At 41.8% G+C, this 22,083-nt stretch overlaps 1 protein-coding gene across 1 annotated transcript in view; it reads left to right on the top strand.

Moving 5' to 3' along the window:
* The window catches only part of KATNAL2 (katanin catalytic subunit A1 like 2), a gene marked incomplete at both ends in the record, with an annotated part of 87,751 nt that overhangs the window by 57,563 nt on the left and 8,105 nt on the right, over positions 1–22,083 (top strand). Inside the window, 5 exons of the mRNA XM_082667668.1 lie at positions 2,387–2,485; positions 4,864–4,927; positions 5,126–5,244; positions 10,790–10,881; positions 13,042–13,152. Of these exons, the coding sequence (XP_082523794.1) occupies positions 2,387–2,485; positions 4,864–4,927; positions 5,126–5,244; positions 10,790–10,881; positions 13,042–13,152 (485 nt within the window). The remainder of the gene's footprint in view (positions 1–2,386; positions 2,486–4,863; positions 4,928–5,125; positions 5,245–10,789; positions 10,882–13,041; positions 13,153–22,083) is intronic.

A 22,083-nucleotide genomic window follows, 5' to 3' on the forward strand; every position in this document is an offset into this window, starting at 1 on the left:
GGACCTAAAGACAGTGAAGTCTAATGGTTAACGACACAGGCTGTGGAACAGGTTGACCTGGATTTGATTCCTAGATCCTCCTCTTTCTAGCTGTGTGACTTTGGGCAAGTTCCTTGGGAATAGAATAGATTCCTGAGTTATAGGAGGTTTTTCTAATTTCCAGTGATCTTGTATTTAATGAAAGACTGAAACCTAGACAGGCTCAGAGAGATGTTTAAAATGATGCAAGAACTTTACATCTGCTCTGAGGTCATTAAGGTCTGCCAGGTCTCCTTTCAGCCCAGCATTTGTCCCCTGCACGCCTCTGATGTGTCAGCCATGTGCTGGTGGCTGGAAACACAAAGGTGAACGACTCAACACAGTCCTTGCCCATAAGGGTTTCTCGTCCCACGGGCAAGGTGCACTTTGGGAGCATAATGGATGGGTATTGTTGCGCCAAGGAGTGGGGAAAGTGTTAGGGAAGAAGATACACAGGAAACAGCCACGTGAAAAAAGAGTAGAAGAGGGTGGGGGGAGGCGTTCTGGGCAGAGGTGCAGACCTGTGAAATTGTAGCGCTTGTGCAGTGCTTCTCAGGAGCCACCTGGGACGCAAGGAATGGTGGGAGATGGGCTGGAGAGAGAGGCCAGGGTTCCTGCATGTAAGGGTGCTGCGAACAGGACCCAGGGCTGGAGTCAGTCTGTGGGAGACTGGGAATCTTCGAAAGTCGTCCATCAGGAGAATGGGGCAATCAAATGTACTTTTAGACAGCTTGTTCTAATGACAGTGTGGAAGGCTATCAAAGACATGGAGATAGGAAGACCAGCTCTGAAGTTATTGCCAGTGAGAGGATGAGGGATTGAGCCAGGCTGTGGTAATTAGGATGCATAAGAGAGCAGAGAAAAATATTTTTATACCCCCAAATCAATAGTCTTGTTAGTGTTTTTGCAAAAGGATACCAGGACTAGTGATAATAAAGTAGAGTAGAAGTGGCCTGATGGATTCCATTTGGAACCCTTCCCACAGTACAGTGGGAGGCAGTCGTGCAGACCCTGCTTGAATGCTGACAGGGATGGAAGCTCACCACCTCCTGAGGCAGTCCTGCTGAGTCTTGAGAACTTTTGATTGATATAAGGAGGGACTTCCTACTGGGAACTTAAACAGTACCACGTGGAATTCAATGTCAACTCTAGAAGAAGGCAAGGAATACTGCTATTATCTATGGATGCCTTGAACTCCAGGGTAGTTGAATCCCCACTGTGCGCCAAGCTTTTCCTAAGAAAGTGTGGTAATAAGAATGAGTGGGTGGTCCTTTAAAGACAGGGTGGTTCTCCCAAGATTTTGGAAGACTGAGACCTTTGTCAGCTCACCCAGGAATGGGTCATACATACATCATACACCATGAAAATCACCTGCATAAATAGTTTCTCTAATAAAATTTGTCACTTCTGGTGAAGGGAACTGGGAGGATGGGGGACAGAAGTAGAGGTATAACATCTCACCAGAATTTTTAAAATATGTTTGTATATTTTTGAACCATGTGCATGTATTATTTATTTAAAAATTAAATAAATATAAAAGTAGTTTCCAGATTGTTCTGTAGTCACTCAGAATGACTTTGGAAAAGAGGTGGGTTTTTTGTTTTGTTTTGTTTTGTTTTTGGCTGTAACACTCTAGACATTCAGCTTGCCCAAAACAGCTCCTACTGAGAAAGGCCCCTGAGTGACTGTTCTGATCATCTAGCGAAATTGAAGTTTGGAAACTGTAAATTAGTATCAGTAAAAGCTACCTTAATTGATTACCCTCAGTGGTTGCTGCAGGGCTCTGCTATGTGAGGGGAAGACTTTCGCTTGGTTGTTGGCTTCCTTGGATTTTGTAGAAGCAATTGCTCCTGATGGAAGTAGGGAGCGATCACTAGGGAAAAAGAGAAATTGGTTTCAGAGGAGCGTTATCTCTTTTAGGCAGCAAATTACGAAAGTGTTTTCGAGATCAAGGAGTAAGAGAGAGGGCAGGCAATGGCTAGGAACTATGTTTCAGAGTAAAAGCTAATGTAATTTGTAGGCATATTCTGTAGCTTCTTTGATTACGGTTGTAAATCAGCATGGTTTGCTATTGACCGAAGACAGGTATAGTCCCTCATTAGAAGATTTTTTTTTTTTTACCCTAAAAGTACCATATTATATCAGCAATGTCTTCTTCAGGGACTATCACTGAATATTTTCATGACATCCCTTTGGTGAACTAGCCTCAGATTACAATGTGTATATATACACATGTATCTAATATGAAAAGTGTTTATCACAGGCACTTTATGTCCTATTGTAAGTCAGGTATTCTGCTGCTCCAATGTTTATTACAGCTGTGGAGGAGAACATTAGTTTTAACAAAATGATCAAATGTGCATTGCAGGACATTTATCTCCATAATCCAAACATAAAGTGGAGTGACATTATTGGACTCGATGCAGCCAAGCAGTTAGTCAAAGAAGCTGTTGTGTATCCTATAAGGGTAAGGATGGGAAGGAAGCCTCTTGGGAGATATTTCTGTTCATTATCCATTGGACAAGCTATATGTCATATACCCATCAGGAAGAGAATGACAGGGTGCTTTTCTGTCCACAAATTAACTTTTTGCCTGTGTCACAATATTTTGTCAACACTGGAGCACCAAGGCTCAGTCCATTCTAGGCAATTTGAAATCATGTTACATATTGGGTGAAGGCAGGTGTCTGCTCTAAGAGGTAATTTAAGATCTAAGACTCTATAGTATATATGATTTGTCAGTTACTATAGGTTCAAATCAGCCTGCCTCCCTAAAAATATTTAGAGTAGAAATACCTGCCATAAGAGAGAGCATCTGACTTTGTTTGCATAGATCTTCCCCCTGCCCCCAACACCCCCATCATTGGGGGCTTTGCTTTCAGCTGGTTGTAAAGACTAGACAGCCCCTTCCAGGGCACTGGCCAATAGAGCCATAGGGCTGTGCTCAGCTTATTCCTGACAAAGTTTTGTGCAGAGTGGCTCACTAAATAGGAAGAAAAATAGAAAAACAAGACTCTTCATGTTTGGTTTACAACAGTGGTGATGAGAAGGTCAGTGTACCACATGGCTTTTGCTGTATAGCAGACCACCCCAACACTTAGTGCCTTAGAATGACAATCATTTATTTGTTTGCAATTCTGTGGGTGGGCTCTTTGGGCTGGGCTTAGCTGGGCCAGCTTGGCTCTTTTCCACGTGATGTTGGTTGGGCTCACTCACACGTCTGGGGCATCTGGGGTGGCTGGAAAAGCTGGAAAAGCTGTGAAAGCTGGGATCACCAGGCAGCTGAGGCCTCTCTCTGCCTCTCGTCCTCTGGCAGGAGAGCCCAAGTCTTGCTCACACGGTGCAGAGAGTTCCCAGACAGAAGCAAGAAAGGGCAGGACCCAATCCGTGAGCCTTTCCCGTGTCTCTTCTCATATTCCGTATATTTGCTCGTCTCTATTTTCAAGTCTCTTCTTCTATTTGCTAATGTCCCACTGGCCAAATTCACAAGGCAAAATCCAGATTCAAGCGATAGACAGATATCCTCTCCCTCTTGGTGGAAGGAGCTGCAAATAATTTGTGGCCATTTTTTGTAATCTCCTGCAGTTAGGATTACAGATTTACTTTATTGAATAACCTATTTATTCTTACCACTGCACCCTTGCAGCCCCTGATTTTTGGATGCTTCTTTTTGAATGGGACAAAATCAGTAAATTTGGACTGTCTTCCCTTTCTTCCTTCCTGTGTTCAGACATGGGGGTAAGAAATATACTGGTGTTCAGAATTAGTAGAAATGTATTTATTCCCTGTTTCCTCTGAGTGGCTCTATTGTACAAGACTTCTTGTACGAAAGAATAGAACTGCCCAATCAGACTCTGGTTATCTGTTATCTCCATGGTATTAGAAGTTCCACATGATGTCAACATTTTGACATTAGCATCAGCAAGAAACTAATAGCTAGTTATAATTTTACTATTATTTTTCCTTCTCCTTGGTTCTCTATCAACTCCAGATGGCTTGAGTTTGAACTAATGGGAGAGACTCACTGAAAGTCCACGCATGTCCTGTTTGGAGTCAGTGTCTCATAATGTATTCTGCACTGAATGTTTGCAACTTCCAAATCAGGCTTCACCATAGCTTTGAGCTTTATTCACATACACTTTTGTATGTTGGTTCTAGTATGTATCTTAAAGAGCATACCTGCTTCACAACATTCAAAAGATTGCCAGATGCTCTGCATATATGTCGGACTCTGGGGGAAATGATGTTATGCATGTGAGAAATGACTATTGAAACGGAGAGAAAAGTACCTACATATGCCTTTCTTCTCCTTAAAATAACTGCTCTTTTAAAAAGTGACAAAAATTAAGCCATGCATCCTATCAAGTGTGAAGGTAAAATTGGGATAAGTAAGATATATATATATATATATAGAGAGAGAGAGAGAGAGAGAGAGAGAGAGGGAGGGAGGGAGGGGGAGGGGGAGGGGGAGGGGGAGGGAGAGAGAAGGAAAAAGCCAGCCTTAAAAAAAGGAAGGCCTGGGCTTCCCTGGTGGCACAGTGGTTGAGAGTCCGCCTGCCAATGCAGGGGACATGGGTTCATGCCCTGGTCCGGGAAGATCCCACATGCCGCGGAGCGGCTGGGCCCGTGAGCCATGGCTGCTGAGCCTGCGCGTCTGGAGCCTGTGCTCCGCAACGGAAGAGGCCGCAACAGTGAAAGGCCCGCGTACCGGAAAAAAAAAAAAAAAAGGAGGGCTTGACGCAGAGTTGCATGTGTTTCACCCTAGCTCCCCTAGCTTGCCTGAGCTCAGGGCGCGCAGGCTGACGTACCGATACTAAACCTCATCCTTGTTCCTTGCTCCCATAGTACCCACAGCTGTTTACAGGAATCCTTTCCCCCTGGAAAGGACTGCTGCTCTACGGACCTCCAGGTAAAGGGCTTTCTGTTTTGGCCTTGGTATAAAGCGTGTGTGCAGAGGACGAGTTGCCCCATCTGTCCTTACTTCAGGGCTGGGGCAGTGCTTGCTGAGTAACCACCTCCTGTTTTGCTTGTGTGACTGCCTTCCGTCTGCAGGCAGAGGAATGGAGCTCGAGGGCCGCTCATATATTTTACCCACATGTGATTCTAGGTACAGGAAAGACTTTGCTGGCCAAAGCTGTGGCTACGGAATGCAAAACAACCTTCTTTAATATTTCTGCATCTACCATCGTAAGCAAATGGAGAGGGGATTCAGAAAAGCTTGTTCGGGTAGGGATTCTTGATTTTGGTTTTTTAGAATAAGTTCTGGCAAAATACCGTGGTACAAAATGAGGTTATATCTTATTTGTTTTAAGTGATTTGTATGTTCAAATTTATCCTGGATCTTAATTACCAAAAACCTGGGAGGTAGATTGACTACTATGTGTGGCTATCAGTCATGCCCCTATCATCAAACATGATCTCCCTTCCTTTGGGAATTTGACCAACAGCCCTTTTGCAATTCATGCGACTTGGGAATAGAAGCTGGAAAAAATTGTCTCTGAAGTGGTCTATTATTTCTTCATTCAAGAAGCATTTATTATTAAGCATGTGCAGTATATTTAGTTAACATTTATTGAGAGGCTACTATGGTATGCTAGTCCCTATACTAGATACTCTAAGGAAGAATCAAGAAACTTAAAATTTAATTATTCTTTCAGGTCCTCTGAGCAACTTTCCTTTGCAGAGCCCATAGCCTGTAGGGATTTTTTTCTTCCCTTCAGAGATTGTTTCCATCTTTACAATATCTCATTCATAGTATATGGTATATTTTATATTATAAAATTTTACTATATCTTCCAGTCACCTTATGAGAACACTTGTTTTTTGATTTATGCCTCAGTGTAAGGTAGGTCCTGCTTAGAAATCCTGTTAAACTATTGCACTCTGTAGGATGACTGATAAGTAATCAATACAAAGTGGATAAATATGATATATTTCCTGAAAAGAAATTACTCTAAAATATTATGCTTAAATTACATTACTTTGGATAGACTTATTTTCGAAATATTGTGGCTTATTTGGAAGTGATAATAAAATATTTTTAAAGGATTGATTTACCTAAAATAACCTATTACTTATTACTTTGTGATTGTTCTCAAGTTACTTCAAATGTGTAAGTTTTTATAAATTCTTATCACCCCTACCAGATTGTAATTCATGGAAATCTATGTTGACATCTTCTATTTCATTGTTCTTCATCTTGAGTCTAACTCAGTGCCAGACAGGGTTTAATTTTAGCTGCTCCTAAATTTATGGGTTCCATGTGATTCTAGTTAGCTAGATTTCCATTAGCTTAAATCCAACAAACTAGAATTCTTATCAGCCTGAAGACTTTTCTCTTTAACATTCCATTTCTGCGTGATGAGGAACAACAAAACTTACAAGGTGCCCCCAGAATCAGTTTAGATTCATCTCCTGTTATGAAAAGTGGTGTTTTGAACTATGAGCACAAAACACTGCAAGGTGCTCGGAGGAAGATTCCCTGGACAAGACTCACCCAGGCAAAGAAGAAATTCAGATGTTTAATGAATATTCTGGGGTTTTTTTTTGTTTGTTTTGTTTTTGCGGTATGCGGGCCTCTCACTGCTGTGGCCTCTCCCGCTGCGGAGCACAGGCTCTGGACACGCAGGCCCAGTGGCCACGGCTCACGGGCCCAGCCACTCCGCGGAATGTGGGATCTTCCCGGACCGGGGCACGAACCCATGTCCCCTGTATCAGCAGGCGGACTCTCAACCACTGCGCCACCAGGGAAGCCCTAATGAATATTCCTAACAAAGATTTAAACTAAATGGACTTTCTTGTTTAATGTTGAATAGCCAGAAAAGTCATTTAACTAGAATGCTCCATTCTGTGTGAGCATTTTATTTAACTCAAGTTTTCCTCTGCTTCAGTATTGTTTTGCTAGACTTCTAAGAGTTAGGAAATGATTCCGCCCCCAATTTTTTCCCCTTCCTTTACCATACATTTAAAAAGTAGCCTTTCAGGGACTTCCCTGGTGGCGCAGTGGTTAAGAATCCACCTGCCAATGCAGGGGACACAGGTTCAATCCCTGGCCCGGAAAGATCCCACATGCCACAGAGCCACAAAGCCCGTGCACCACAACTACTGAGCCTGTGCTCTGGAGCCTGCGAGCCACGACTGCTGAGCCTGTGTGCCACAACTACTGAAGCCCGCGCACCTAGAGCCCGTGCTCTGCAACAAGAGAAGCCACCGCAATTAGAAGCCCATGCATGGCAACGAAGAGGAGCCCCTGGAAGAGTAGCCCCCACTCGCCACAACTAGAGAAAGCCAGAAAGCCAGAAGGCCCAGGTGCAGTAATGAAGAGCCAATGCAGCCAAAGAAAAAAAAGTAGTCTTTCTGAAAAAAATAGTAAAAAAGACCCCTGAGCCTTCTCCCTGGAGGAAACTACTACAATTGCTTTCCAGAACATTTATTTATATCTACATTAACATCAACAACTGTATCTCGATCTCCCTCCCTTTAAGATACAAGTAGGAACATAGCACACATACTCTTCTGTACCTTGTGGGTTTTTTCACACTTAACAATGTAACTTGGATATTGTTCCACACTATTATAGATAGACAGAACATGTTTTTAATATGTCTGCATGACACTTCATTGCATGGTTGTACCAAAACGTGTTTAACCAATCTTTTCTTAATACGCATTTAGGTTGTTTCCAGTCTCTTGCTATTATGAAGAAAGCTACAGTGAAGAGTCTTTCTATACACGTGTCTTTGCATATAGTGTAGTGTAGGACAATTTCTTAGAAGTAGAGTTGCTGGGTCAGAAGGAAAGAAAACCACTGATTGCCAAATTCCCTGCCGACAGGGTTGCACCAGCTTACGTGCCCATCAGTGGTGTGTGTGTTTGCTTCCTCACACCCTGGCCAACACCATGTAGTACCCAAATTTAAAAATCTTTGCCAGTCTGATAGTGAAAGTAATATTTAAGTGCTCAAACATGCATTTCTTTCATTCTGAATGAATTTGAGCATCTTTGTATAGGTTTAGAAGATATTCATATTTCTTATTTTCTATGAAATACATTTTTTGGATATTAAAAAATAATTCAAAAGGAAAACAGGACTTCCCTGGTGGCGCAGTGGTTAAGAATCCGCCTGCTCATGCAGGGGACACGGGTTCGAGCCCTGGTCCAGGAAGATCCCATATGCTGCAGAGCAGCTAAGCCCGTGAGCCACAACTACTGAGCCTGTGCTCTAGAGCTCATGATCCACAACTGCTGAGCCTGCGTGCTGCAACTACTGAAGCCCGCGAGTCTAGAGCCCGTGCTCTGCAACAAGAGAAGTCACCGCAGGGAGAAGCCCTTGCACCACAACGAAGAGTAGCCCCCGCTCGCCACAACCAGAGAAAGCCCGCATGCAGCAACGAAGACCCAAAACAGCCAAAAATAAGTAAATAAATAAATAAATAAAGTAATTAATTAATTTTAAAAAAAAGGAAACCAGATAACTCTGCTAATGCTAATCTGGAAGGATCTTATCTTCTGTTCTTTCAGAAATTACTCTTATTTTCTGAGCTCCTGGAAAGAGCCTCACCTGGAAAACCTTGGTCATGCTGTCAAGATTCTTACAGTGAAGCTTTCAGATAAAGAAAGCCCTTCAAGGCCTTCCCCTAAATCAGAGACGCTTTCCTACCATTTGCTTCTCTTTCTATTCCAGTTAAAGAGTTATTTATAGGGAGCCCTTGGTTACGTTTCTCCCTCCCCTCCTAATGTTCATGTCTCTTAGGAGTGGATGCTATTGAGTAGCTGAGTGGTCTCTTTAGCAAATGCACACACCTGTTGCTGCTCACATCTTTCAACATTCCACCCTCCCCCAGTTGTGTGATTTAACTTCCTCCAAGAACTTCTGAAAATTTTAGACTAATGCTTCCCAAGCACTTACCCAGGGTTCTATATATTCTCTGGCAGTGGAAGGGTAGTGGTGTGGTCCATGTGGAGACATAGGCTCCAGAAGTGGTTCTCCTTCCAGCAGGATGTTTGGTCTTATCGAGGCTGTTGGTCTCTCTGCACTTTGGGGAGCTCCTTAAAAACGTGTAAAAGTGTTCTAATATGCCATTTTTCATTGGGTAGATTGCTGCTGTTGTAATCATCCTTAATACCAGGTATATTTGAGCTTTTCTTTTTGTGACAGGAAGACAAATTACCTGCTGCTAATGAGTTGGTCTCTGTTGTGTCTAAAAAACATTTGTGATGAGTGTCCCGGCATTGACACTGTTCTCTTAAGCTCACTGGGCTGAGCCAGAAATAGGATTCTGTGAAAGGAAAACACTTGCGCATGAGCATAGAGGGACCACACACACACAAGCAGCAGTGAAGGTGAGGAGTTTCCCATTCAGTGACAGAGAGGCCTGTAAGGGACGACCTGCTACTACTATGAAAACCACAATCTGGCCTTTTCTGAGCCCTTCCCCTCTTATTTATTCTGTGATGCTTTGCTAGTGCTAAGTGACACAGAGAGTAAATCTCCTATGCCTATTAAAGAACATCTAAGTCTCTAATTCTTTCTTTTCTAAGTCTCTAATGCTTTCTTTAGAGACTTTTCTAAGTCTCTAATGCTTTCTCTGTCTCTAATGCTTTCTCTGATCAACCAGGGAAGAATTGTATATGGTGCTCAAGAGATTAGTTTCAGGGTTTTTTAAAAAAAGGTATAGTTTTTTATACTCTTTTCATCACCACTACATCTCCCTTTAGAGCTCTCGATTTTGTTTTTATGGCTGTTCTTTTGCTGGTTGCTTTCCTGTTCTTATTCAGTCTATAATATTTTATTATGGAATGGAACATTTTATTCAATTGGGAATTGCCTTCAAGTACCTGAGCCTACCAAACAGCAGTGTTGGGGACCCCGTGGAGTAATTTGGTGAGCAGAAAGGGCAAAATTCTTTGGCCTTGTTGCCCATGACTGGAACTCTACCCTTTCTCTGCAGTTCTTCCTTCCGAGAATAACCTTATTGTCTCTAAGTGGTAAGGGAAAAAAAATTATTAACTGATTTTATGTATTCCAAGGCTTTTGTGTCCATATGGAACATGTTATTGGCAGGGGGGTCTCAAGGGTTAACTAACAAATTAGCTAACAAACTAACTAACAAAGTTCAGGAACTGAGTTTTATCTTAAGCTCTCCCATTTATGATTAGTAACTTAAAAAAAATAAATTTATTTATTTTTATTTATTTAGTTTTAGCTGTGTTGGGTCTTCGTTGCTGCACGTGGGCTTTCTCTAGCTGTGGCGAGCGGGGGCTACTTTTCATTGCAGTGCATGGGCTTCTCATTGCGGTAGCTTTGCTTGTGGTGGAGCACGGGCTCTAGGCGCATGGGCTTCAGTAGTTGTGGCACGTGGGCTCAGAGTTGTGGCTTGTGGGCTTAAGAGCGCAGGCTCAGTAGCTGTGGCGAACGGGCTTAGTTGCTCCACGGCATGTGGGATCTTCCCGGACCAGGGATCGAACCTGTGTCCCCCTGCGTTGGCAGGTGGATTCTTAAGCACTGCGCCACCAGGGAAATCCTATGATTAATAACCTTGAGCTAACCACTTACTCTCTCTGGCTGTAATTTTACCGAGTGGTAAATGGAAATAATGGACCATGGGGTAGTGCTAGGGAGAAGTAACTGTAATGATTATAAAGTTATTGTGAAATAACAAAGTGAAGCATAAATGCTTAATATTACAGCTATCCTAAGCTGTTAATCTCTGGGAGCATCTGAGAACTTTAAGTATATGAATTAACAAGTGGTTGCTTTTCTCCTACCCAGGTGTTATTTGAACTTGCCCGCTATCACGCCCCCTCCACCATCTTCCTGGACGAGCTGGAGTCAGTGATGAGTCAGAGAGGCACGGCTCCTGGGTAACAGACAGGGTTTTTTTGGTCATCACTTCTCCCCTCTCGTAAGTGTGTTTGACGGTCGGAAGCCCATCGACATTTACCAGCAGAATGAGCCTATTAATAAGCCCACAGATTTTCTGCAGACACACGGAAAGGTCTTTAAATTAGATCATGTTAACTGAATAGCTGATTTAAATAGTTTTTATAACCAGAGGAAGTGTAATTCTCCCTTGCCCTTTCCCCACAGAGTGGATTTCAGGCCTGAAGATCACCCAGCCCCTGATCCCAGGCTGCCATAACCATCCTGCTGGCTCCAAATAGCCCCCCGTGAACACCTCCCCTGGAGCCAGAGGGGCTGCCTGGGGGGAACGGGGCTACCAAGGGCTAAGCCCTGAGAGGCAGCCCTGGACAAGGCGTGTGAGGCCAGGGAAGCCGCCACTTCTCTGTGACACCAGACTGTGGCTCAGCCGGACCGATTTTAAATATGTCACATATGTTATCTCTAAAGATTAAGTGTCCACTAATGTCTGCAGCAGGCAGAACACATCTCAGACTGTAATGAGGTTGTGTGTGTGTGTGTGTGTGTGTGTGTGTGTGTGTGTGTTTTAAGAACACCTTTCTGTCTTCATCAGAGGTGTTTTTCTTTGAAACTTTTTACTAAACTTGGTATCCCTGGCTTGAAAAAACAGCTCTCAGGGAAAACTCAACACAGCTGCATTTATTGATGGCTTCTAATGGTCTGTCATCAAGGCAGAACTAATATTAATAAAAAGTAAACAATTATCTTGTTGGAAGTATAACTAGAATATAATTTATGAAATTTTACTTATTAAAAACCATTTTCCCAGCAGAGAAAAACAACCATCAAGATGCATCCAAGATGCATGGGATTCATGTCGTTGATTGAAATGCAACTGTTTCTATGGCTTCATGGGTGCTAGTCAGCCCCAGGCTAGGTGATCTGCCTCTCCAAAGGGGGCCTGGCGGGAACAGGCAGCTGCCCGGGGGCCTGGCTGGGAGCCCACCAGGCCGCCCTAGTGGTCACTTCCTCTGCAATGCCCTGTGCTCCTGGCCTGCCTTACTGCAGTGACACTCGCCCTTACATGCACTCTGCCCATCTCCATCCCCAGGGCCCTCCACAGCTTTGATTGAGCTACTTTGGAAACTTCATCTACCAGCCCTGAGTGTGTCAGTTCCCTTGTCTGGAAGTTAAACACTAAAACGAGAGTCTTCAAAGGATAAAGGAATAAGGGCAGGTGGTCTGAAGACTTTGGGGGTCATGTTATGTTAAAAGAATAGTAATTATGTGTAAATGCTAGATAAATATATAACGATATTTATATTTCCTCTTAGATAGAAAGGGGCACAGTTCTTAAAAAACCCATAAGCCTAATTTGGGCTGCCACCATATACAGGCAGAGATGAGAAACTGAATGTTGTGTTGTGCTAGAAAGGCACTTTTTTTTCCTTTTAACTTGATCTACATGAGAGCCTGCTGGAGCTGGTCAGGACTTTGAGCCAGTTTTGATTGTGCACGTCCTATGGTGTAGTGACCTCTTTCTTGGCTGGAGGGTCTCAGCAGTGAGGGTGGTGGGAAAATCAGAGGATGAATTTGCACAGAAAACTGCCTCTATTCTGCTGTGCAAGGAAAGCCTAGTTTCCGTGTCCTTATCTTGTCTCTTATTAGAAGAGAATGAAATATTGTGTTGTGGTTCATCTCTTCTTGGACAGTTCATGTCCATACATTATACTAAAAGAAATAGTGTGTGTAAAGTACTTTCATGCCTGCTATATAAATGAAAAGGATTATTCTCAATGAAGCCATTTTTTAAAAGGGTAAATGATACGGCAGGTCGACACAGTGGGGCTGCCTTTTTTAATCTACTAGTGCCACTGTCTCCCCTTCGGTTATTTTCTGGTTCATTGTCAACCTTTGTTTTTCTTTTCAATATCATCATTATATTCATTTACTTCCTTTCTGTTACTGTTTGAAAGTAGTACCAATTGCTTCTTTTCTCCAACCCTGGGATGAGTAGCTCCTGAGAATGCGGCAGGGAAGGGGTTAGTTGTCAGAAGGGAACCCGGTCTGCCGTCACTGAGTCCTTGCTATGAGTGTCACTCTGGTCATGAAAGCAAAGACTCTGCCTCTTGGGAGCATCTCACCTTCTCGTCTTTCTCTAGGGGAGAGCACGAAGGAAGCCTGCGGATGAAGACTGAGTTACTGGTGCAGATGGATGGGCTGGCCCGCTCCGAGGATCTCGTGTTTGTCTTAGCAGCCTCCAACCTGCCATGGTAAGAGATCTAGAGAGTACATTCTGAATGCATTTTCATGAGCCACTGAGTACAGATGAAGATATTATACTGAGCACTTCAGGAAAAGTCCTCTTGTTTGGTTCCAGCCCTGGAAGATGAAGCTGAAGGCTTTCCTGGTCAAGTCCTCAATCCTTGCTACTTGTACCGTGAAAGAATCTGCCTGAACAGAAGGAACATAGGTCAGGGCTACCACTGACAATATTTAAAATGGAGACTCTGAGTTTAAAGCCAAATTATTAAATGTGTTTAAGCAGGGGTTTGGCAGAGAACTGTAAAATGCTAAAATCTGCAGGACTCAAAGAATATTCCAGAAATAACATGTTTGGATTTTAACATGTTAAAATTAAACTTTAAGTTGGGAGGAAAATCTTTACCTTAATGTTGCGCAGTAAATAGGAAGCTAAATAATATCTAATTGAAAATATAATCTACTCTCAGAGTCTGTTATTCAGACTGTATCCCAGAGTAGTTTAAGACCAATTCTAGAAGCAGAATTGGGAAATAAGAGATGTTGACTAGAGAAAAATAATATCTACTTGGAGAGAATATTTTAAAAAATAATTATAATCCCTTTATAGTTACAAGAATATTTTCACATACCTTGTTTCTTTTGAGCTGCAGATAAGACAGGAGCCAGATAAGGAAATGCTGCTCTTGCCATTTGCAGAGTGGGTACCAAGGTCAAGGGAGGTCAGTCCACCCAAAGTCAACATCCTATGTGCAGCAGAGCTGGGACTCGTGACACTCTTCCCCTTCCCCCTACCTCGTCCATTTCTGTTTCTACATTCCAAGGTGAAAAGAGACACCCTTCTGCCCGTGCATGCTGATCATCTAGGCTCCCAGAGAAGTCGTCACTGGCAAGAGGTGATGATGTTCATGTGTAATCTGTTATTTTAACTATATTCATAATTTCAGCCCAGCTTCAACTCTTCTCAAATTTATAAGACTTTTCTAATGTGCTAAGGTGATCAGCATTTTACATTGTGAAGAGAGAGGTGTTTACACACAATGTTAAAGTTGAATCCACACAGAGAACCATCATTTAAATGTGGCGGTGAAGTCCTTTAGAGAAAGAATCTCCATTCCTTCACCTGTTTGAAAGAGGGTTGATCATAACCTCTTTACTTATGACCCAGGGGGACCGTGAGAGTCAGCTGAGGAGGGTGGGTGAAAACTGGACAGCTTCGTGCACGGCTCCGGGAAGGGCTGTGCCCCGCAGGGAGGAATAGAGAGCCCTTACCTCCCAGCGAAACCTAGGGCTTAGCTGAGGAGGTTATAGTGCTGCCGCAGTTTCCCTGAGGTGATCAGTTGTTGGGAAACCTCACATAAAATGGTTCAGAGAGGAAAAACAAAAAGCTAGTAAGCAATCAAAAATAAAGAAGCCTAGAAGGGTTTTTCTGAAAGAATTGCCTCTCCTCATGTCAAATGGCAAATACATATGTGCTTTTGAGCTTGGATTCCTTGACATCACAGATTGCATCCTTTCAGCATATCTGGGAACCGGTAAGTCCTACCCATTCTTGAATGTCGCTGGGTTGAAAAAAAAACTTTTTATGATGAAAAATTCTAGACAAACACTAAAGAGAAAAGAGCACAATGAACCCACCATTTTCTAGTTTCCATAACTAGCATCTTGCCCAATTGATTTAATCTATTGCTGCCTCCTCTCGTTTTGCCGCAACATTTTAAACTGTATCCTAGATTCTTATGTTATTTCTCACATATATATACTTCAGCATACATCTTTAAAAAAAATAAGGACATTTTCTTACATTATCACAGTGTCATTATCAACCCCAACAAAATTAACAGTAATTGCTTAGTATCCTCTAATACCCAGTTTATATTCAGATTTCCCATATTGTTCCAAAAATGTCTTTTTACAGTTGGTTTACTGAACTGGTAACCAAACAAGATTTGCATTTTGTAATTAGTTGTTCTCTTAAGTATCTTTTAATCTAGAACAGACTCCCTCTTTTTTTCCCCCACTTGCTATTGACTTGATTGCTAGGGAGGTTGTCCTGCAGAGTCTAAACTTTCTGGATGTGGCTCACTGTATGCTCATGGTAATACTTAGCTAGTTCTTCTTGCCCTTATAATTACTCTAGACTAAAAGTTAGATTGATTAGATTCGATTCAGGATTAATATAATTTTTTGCGACATACTTCATACATGATGCTGAGTACATCACATTGCATCACATGCAGAAGTATGTAGTGCCCTGTTGTCCCACCTGTGGTGGTACCAAGATTGATCAGTGGGTTCAGGTGTGTCAGCCAGGTTCCTCTGCTCTATAGTTCCCGTCAATGGTTGTAGCATCCATTGATGATCTTTGCCTGAATCATTTATTTCACTAGAGGTGTGATTCTATCATTCCTTCTGATTGATAGCTGGAATTATTCTCTACCGTAGAACTTTGCCCCATCCAATAGGGTTATTTGGTTACCCTGAAATGTAGTTCATACTTGAAAATCAGAATTCTTTCTCTTTGATTTTTAGAGTCATGAGTTGTGCCCTAGCAACCTCCAGTGGTAACCAATGAGTCAGTCTCCCTCCCTCCCTCCCTCCCTCTCTCTTTCTCTCTCTCTCTCTCTCTCTCACTATGATCTCATGACTTGTTTGGTATAACATCATTAGTTTTTTTTTACAGCTTTATTGAGATATCGCTCACATACCATACAATTCACCATTTAATGTGTACAATTCATGGTTTTAGCTATATTTATATGATTATACAATCGTCACTACAATCAATTTTAGAATATTTTTCTTTACCCTGAAAAGACACCCTGTACCCATTAGCAGTCATCCCCATCTCCCACCCCCAGCACTAAGGAACCACTAATCTATTTTCTGTTTCTATAGATTTGCCTATTTTTATACCTCTGAGTGCAATTATTATGGTAACTCTATGTTTAATTGAGGAGCGACCAATCTGTTTTCCAAAGTGGCTGCACCATTTTACATTCTTACTAGCCATGGATGAAAGTTCCAGTTTCGTCACATCCTCATCAACACTTGATATTCTCTGTCGTTTTGATTATAGTCATCCTAGTGGATGAGCAGTGGTATCTCCTCTCTTTGATTTGCATTTCCATGATGACTAGTGATATTGAGCATCTTTTCGTGTACTTATTGGCCAATTGCATATCTTCTTTGGTGAAATGTCTTTTCAAATCCTTTGTCCGTTTTTAAATTATTGAGTTATAAGATTTGTTTCATCCTCTATCAGATTTGTAGATATTTTCTTCTGTTCTGTGGCCACTAGTCTGTCTTCCCTCCCTCCCTCCCTCCCTCTCTGAATTTTTTGTTCCTCTTTCTCCATGCCTTTGCTAAACTTCCCATGTCTGTCCCATTTCCCAAGCTCCGAGCCTTTCAGAAGACCCTGTAACTGGTTTTTCTAGAGCAGCGCTGTCTAATAGAAATATAATGTGAGGCACACATACTTAAAAAATGTCTAGTAGCCACGTTAAAAATTATCAAAAGAAACAGATAATATGCAATTTTGATAACATATTTTATTTAACCCAATATATCTAAAATACTATCATTTCCATATATAATCAATATAAAAATTATTGTGATATTTACATTCTCTTTTTCATACTAAATCTTTGAAATGCAGTGTACACTTTATACTTAGGGCACGCTTCAGTTTGGACTAGCCTTGCTTCAGGTGCCCAGTAGCCACCTGTGGTCGGCAGCTACTCTGCTGGACAGGGCAGATCCAGAGACTGATTGTCAGCCCCCATGCTGCTGTGGCAGAGATTGATAACTGCCTCCCAATATATTTTTTTTTTTTTTTTTTGCGGTATGCGGGCCTCTCACTGTTGTGGCCTCTCCCGTTGCGGAGCACAGGCTCCGGACGCGCAGGCTCAGCGGCCATGGCTCACGGGCCCAGCCGCTCCGCGGCATGTGGGATCTTCCTGGACCGGGGCACGAACCCGTGTCCCCTGCATCGGCAGGCGGTCTCTCAACCACTGCACCACCAGGGAAGCCCCTGCCTCCCAATATTTACTTCATCCTTCTACTTTCATAACAGAACCCCAACTTTTGGATTCTATTTCTTAGCTTCCCCTTCTGTTAGGTGTGGCAGGGCCAAGCTTCTTTGTCATTTGCACAAGGTGACCCAGGCTCAATTTGATATTCTGCTCCAGACCTGGAATCAGCCATTGATTCACAGAGCCCTGGTTCCCTTTAATGGGAAATATATTTAGAGATCACAGTCTCACAGTTATGGGTGTTCCTTGCTACTGGATTATCATTGCTTCCTGGCCTTTTGATTGGGCAGAGCTAGGAAATACATACCTAGTTTTAAAAAGAGGCAAACGATGAGTTCATACTAATATTTACCACTCAAATTTAAGATTACAAGGTTTTTAAATTATTTGATTTTATATTTGTGTCTTTTCTCTAATTGTGAACATTTTAGTTCTTAACAACATTAATATAATTGTTATTCACTTTATCCTAATATGTAGATATATTTTATATTTGTGACTATAACAGAATTTTCAGTAATAATACCAAACCTATCATAACAGTAACATTTTGATGAAGAAAATGGTACAGACCTGGCATAACTAAGATGGAAGAGCTAATTCTGGATTTTTCATCTTCAGCACTCTTGACATTTGGGGCCAGAGAATTCTTTGCTGTGGGGCCTCCTGTGCGCTGTACCATGCTGAGCAGCATCCTTGGTCTCTCCCCACTAGATGCTGGTAGCATCACCCCCCGTTGTGACCGCCAAATAGGTCTCCAGACATTGCCACATGTTCCCCAGGGAGAGGGGCAAAATTACCCCCGGCTGAGGCTCACTGGACTAATGGAAGGAATGACAGACATTATTTAGAAAGACATTATTTAGAGACAGACTGTCACATCCTCCACAAATAAACTGTCAAGTTTTTTTTAAGAACTCCGTAAAATAACTGAACTTGGTTTACTTACACAAAAAGCGGCATATTATAGAAATTGTTCTGTATTTTTATTTTTTCCATAACAAAATGTTCTGGAGATCTTTCCAAATAAGTACAGAAAGTTCTCCCTCCTTCCCTTTGTAGCTGCGTGTATTCCATCTTGTTCATATGATAATCTACTCCAGTCACCTACTGATGGGCATTTGGGCTGTTGCTACTCTTTTGCTCTTATAAGTAATGTTGCAGTGAGTAATGGTGTGCATGTATCACTTTGCGTGTTTGCCAGTGTATCTTTGGGGAAGGTTCCTGGAAGTAGAATTGCTGGGTCAAAGGGTTAATGTGCATGAAATTATAGTAGAGATTTTTGCCACATTTCCCTCCATAGAGGTTGTACATTTTGTATTCCCACCAGGGTCCTGCTTTCATTACTTAACATTATAGTAAGAACATTTCCAACGTCATTAAATAATCCTTGAAAATTGGATTTTGTAATGGCTGCCCAAAATTCCCACATGTGAATATACCACAATTTAGTTAATCATTCCTTTCCTGTTGAACATAAATGATGCTCCCAACTTTCTCTATTATAAATAACACTGAAATGAACTTCCTTGAATAAAAATTTTTGACCAACATCTAGTTATTTCTTGAGTACAGATTTCTGGAAGTAGGATTGCTGTATGAAAGGGCATAGTTTTTATTTTTAAGTATTTTGCTACATACTGTCCAAGTCCTTAAATTAGGAAATAGTATATTTTTATCAAGAGTATTGGGACCAAAAAAAAAGGAGTATTGGGACAGACTTTTATTTTGGCTTCAGGGTCTTAGATGAGGGAATAAACTTATCTGATTCAAGCAATCTATGCTTGTTGGGGAAATAACTAAATTATACCAAACTATGTAAAAATCCAGTCGTAAAATCCCCAAAGAAATTCTTTATGGTTGGTTAGTGGTATTTCTTATCTACAGCATCTTCCAAGGCATTAGGCTATCACCTACTGCTTGTTAACTTATCACTTTCCCTAGACAAGTCCATTCTGTCTCAAAGGGCTAGTCATTTTCTCCCTTCTCAGCAGTGAGGTGGCGTGCAGCATCTTGGTTTATTCAGTGCTTCTCCTCCGAGGACCTCCTTCCTTGATCTATAGCATCACAGAAAGGACAAGAAGGAAGCAAGAAATAACAGCTCATCTGTGTCATTTGATGTGTAAATTAGCAATGAGAAGAATAACGAATGTTGCATATTTAATAATACCACTTAAAGTAATAGCCATGGAAGAAATGTTTAACAAGCACAGTTAGTATTGTTGAGTGTTCACAAACTCAGGCCTAGGAGTACAGAGGGAAACAAAATACTGAACAGGGCTATTAAGGCAAATGCCATCTTTAGATGTCTACTAAACTTGATGATAGTTTGTACAAAGAAGGTATAAAAATTGTATGTGTGAAGCGTGTTGAAACTCATCTTTTCCTTGTTATTTGCAAAAGGGCTAGACATTTCACTATCCCTTTTAAAAATCATCCACCTAGTATGACCACACTCTGGATTTAAAAAAAAAAAATCTTAATATGTAAAGAAAGCATAAGATCCTAGAGCTTCTGGCACTGGGAATGTGGAAGAATGTACCCGTGTAAACTGACTTCTTCTCATATGGGCTCTCTCCTGTCTGGCGTGAGATTCCTATAGACGTGTATACATGTCATTGAAGGGGTCAGCAGACATAACCCTGGGTTTTTCCGCAGTAGCTCCATGTGTCTCCTGGGCTCTAGGGAGAAGCTGTGCTCTCTGAGGTCCTACCTTTTGGCCTCGTGCCTTGACTATCATTACCCTCTAGATCAACATTTCTCCAAGAATGGTTCCCCACAGGTCTTTCCAAAAAATGGGATCTAGTGGGATCTAATTTACCTCAGAGATACTGAGTTACAGTTCAACTGATTTCCACCCTGGCAGGAGTTCTCAGTGCCTTTAAGATGCTATTGTGTGTTGTGACTCTCCCAAGAAAAGCTATGAGAAAGCAGTACATTCCATATTTATTTGACCCCAGAATCCCTTCCTTAAGGAGCATCTCATAAGACCAATGTTCTATTTGAAAACCTTTCGGAAAACAGTGGTTTGCATTAACTCACTCTGATCTGATAGTTGCATCTTTCATTGCAATAGCATTCAATCGTGCTTTCAGGCTTTTAAAATCTTTTATCATTTTAAAAAAGGGACAACAGGCCCCAAATGAAGTCACTTGTTCTAAGCCCACATCATCAAACTGAGACTCAATACTTAACCTAATAGCAGTTTCAGCCTCTCCCAGGAATGTAATCTTAACCAGTCAGTCTGGAATTACCTGGTCAGTACTAGTGAGGTAATCCACTGGATAGACTCTGCTGTTCCCCAAAAGAAGGTGACCTTACCCAAAACAATCCACCCTTTGCTCATAACTTTCTTGTTGCATCTCCTTCTGCCTATAAAACATTTTCCATTTTGTACGTGTCTTCAGAGCTCCTTTCTGTTTGCTAGATGGGATGCTCCTGGATTCCTGAATCGTTGAACAAAGCCAATTAGATCTTTAAATTTACTCATTTGAATTTTGTTTTTTTAGCAATAGTATGTCCGTGCCTACCAGTGGTCAAATTGCTTTGCTTGAAATTGCTTCTCTCCATACAAAGCTTCACTAACCTGTGCAGTGATATCAAGTTCATGACCCTCCATATGTGGTTGATGGGTGATTCTGACACAACCAGGAAAAAAGTGTGTGGTGCAGGATTTGGTAGGTGCAGCGGGGCAGGCCCAGGACTGACTGGGCAGGAGTTTACTAAGAGTAACCCTGCCCTTGCCCCATTCACACCTTCTCAGTTTTTTGGTTTCATGAGACATAAACTGATTGCAGCCTGGCCTGCTGTGGCATTACTTTATCTTAACAGGGTGCAGGTTGACATGTGAACTGTAATTCTAAAACCAAATTTTAAAAAGTATAAAATTAACATAACCATTTTACAGAAAATTTGAGAATCAGGGAAAAACTACTCATAATTTCACCACTGTGACGTAAGTACTATCATCTCTGTATATACCCTAATGGTGAAAATGGTTTGGTTATTTGCTATCATTTGTTGCCTTTGTATCCTTCTGTGGTAATTTTTTTCCCCAAGAGGGAAATCATTTTCACCATTTTGGCTATTTAGAAAAATAATACATGTTCATTATAAAAGTCATATTTTATATGCTTTGGGGTTGCTTGAAAGTGCACAGTCCCCTATAACTGTACACACAGACACCACCCCACGCCCCACACACAGAAACAAAAATGTGAACGTTCATGGATACGTATTATTTTGTTCTATGGCCTGTTTTTTTCTTTCACTTAATACATTGTGGACAACTTTGAAAATCTACCTAATTCCATATAGAATCCCATGTATGGGTGGGCCTTAATTTATTTGACTTTTCTTTTTCTTGAGGGTTTTAATATGGCACCAGCGCATTGGACCAAGCTCCTTCCACCATGACTCCCAGCACAGACACTCTGTGGGGGGCAGTTTTCCCTCTGACGTTTAGCTGGGGTAGGGCAGGTATTATCAAAAAGGCTTTGTGTCCTGGTGGACCTGCTCTTCCCAGCCGTTTGTTAGAGAGAATGAATGAGCTTTTCTTGAGGCTTCTGTCTGTGCCTGTTAGCAGTTTGTCAGTGGGCTTCTCCAGCGCCCCGTGTGGGAGGTCTGAGGGAGGCAAAACAGAAACCTGAGAACACTGCCCTGCCGTTCCTCATGTCCCCCGCTCCCTAGCCCCTCGTCCTCCTTCTTTCCAACGTCTTCCTATGTTTAGAAGCTGTATTACATGCAATGAATTTTAGTAGTAGTGTGTGGACTAGAGAAGGATGGGCTACTCCATCTTGGCCAGAAGCGAGTCTCTCACTTATTTTTGATTCCCTCTTTTATCATTTTATACATCTTAAACACAATTATTTTATCGTCTGTATCAGTGGAGTTTAATTCTGTTCTTAG

Source organism: Grampus griseus (genome assembly GCF_964374135.1).
Source record: "Grampus griseus genome assembly, chromosome: 12".
Classification (NCBI taxonomy): domain Eukaryota; kingdom Metazoa; phylum Chordata; class Mammalia; order Artiodactyla; family Delphinidae; genus Grampus; species Grampus griseus.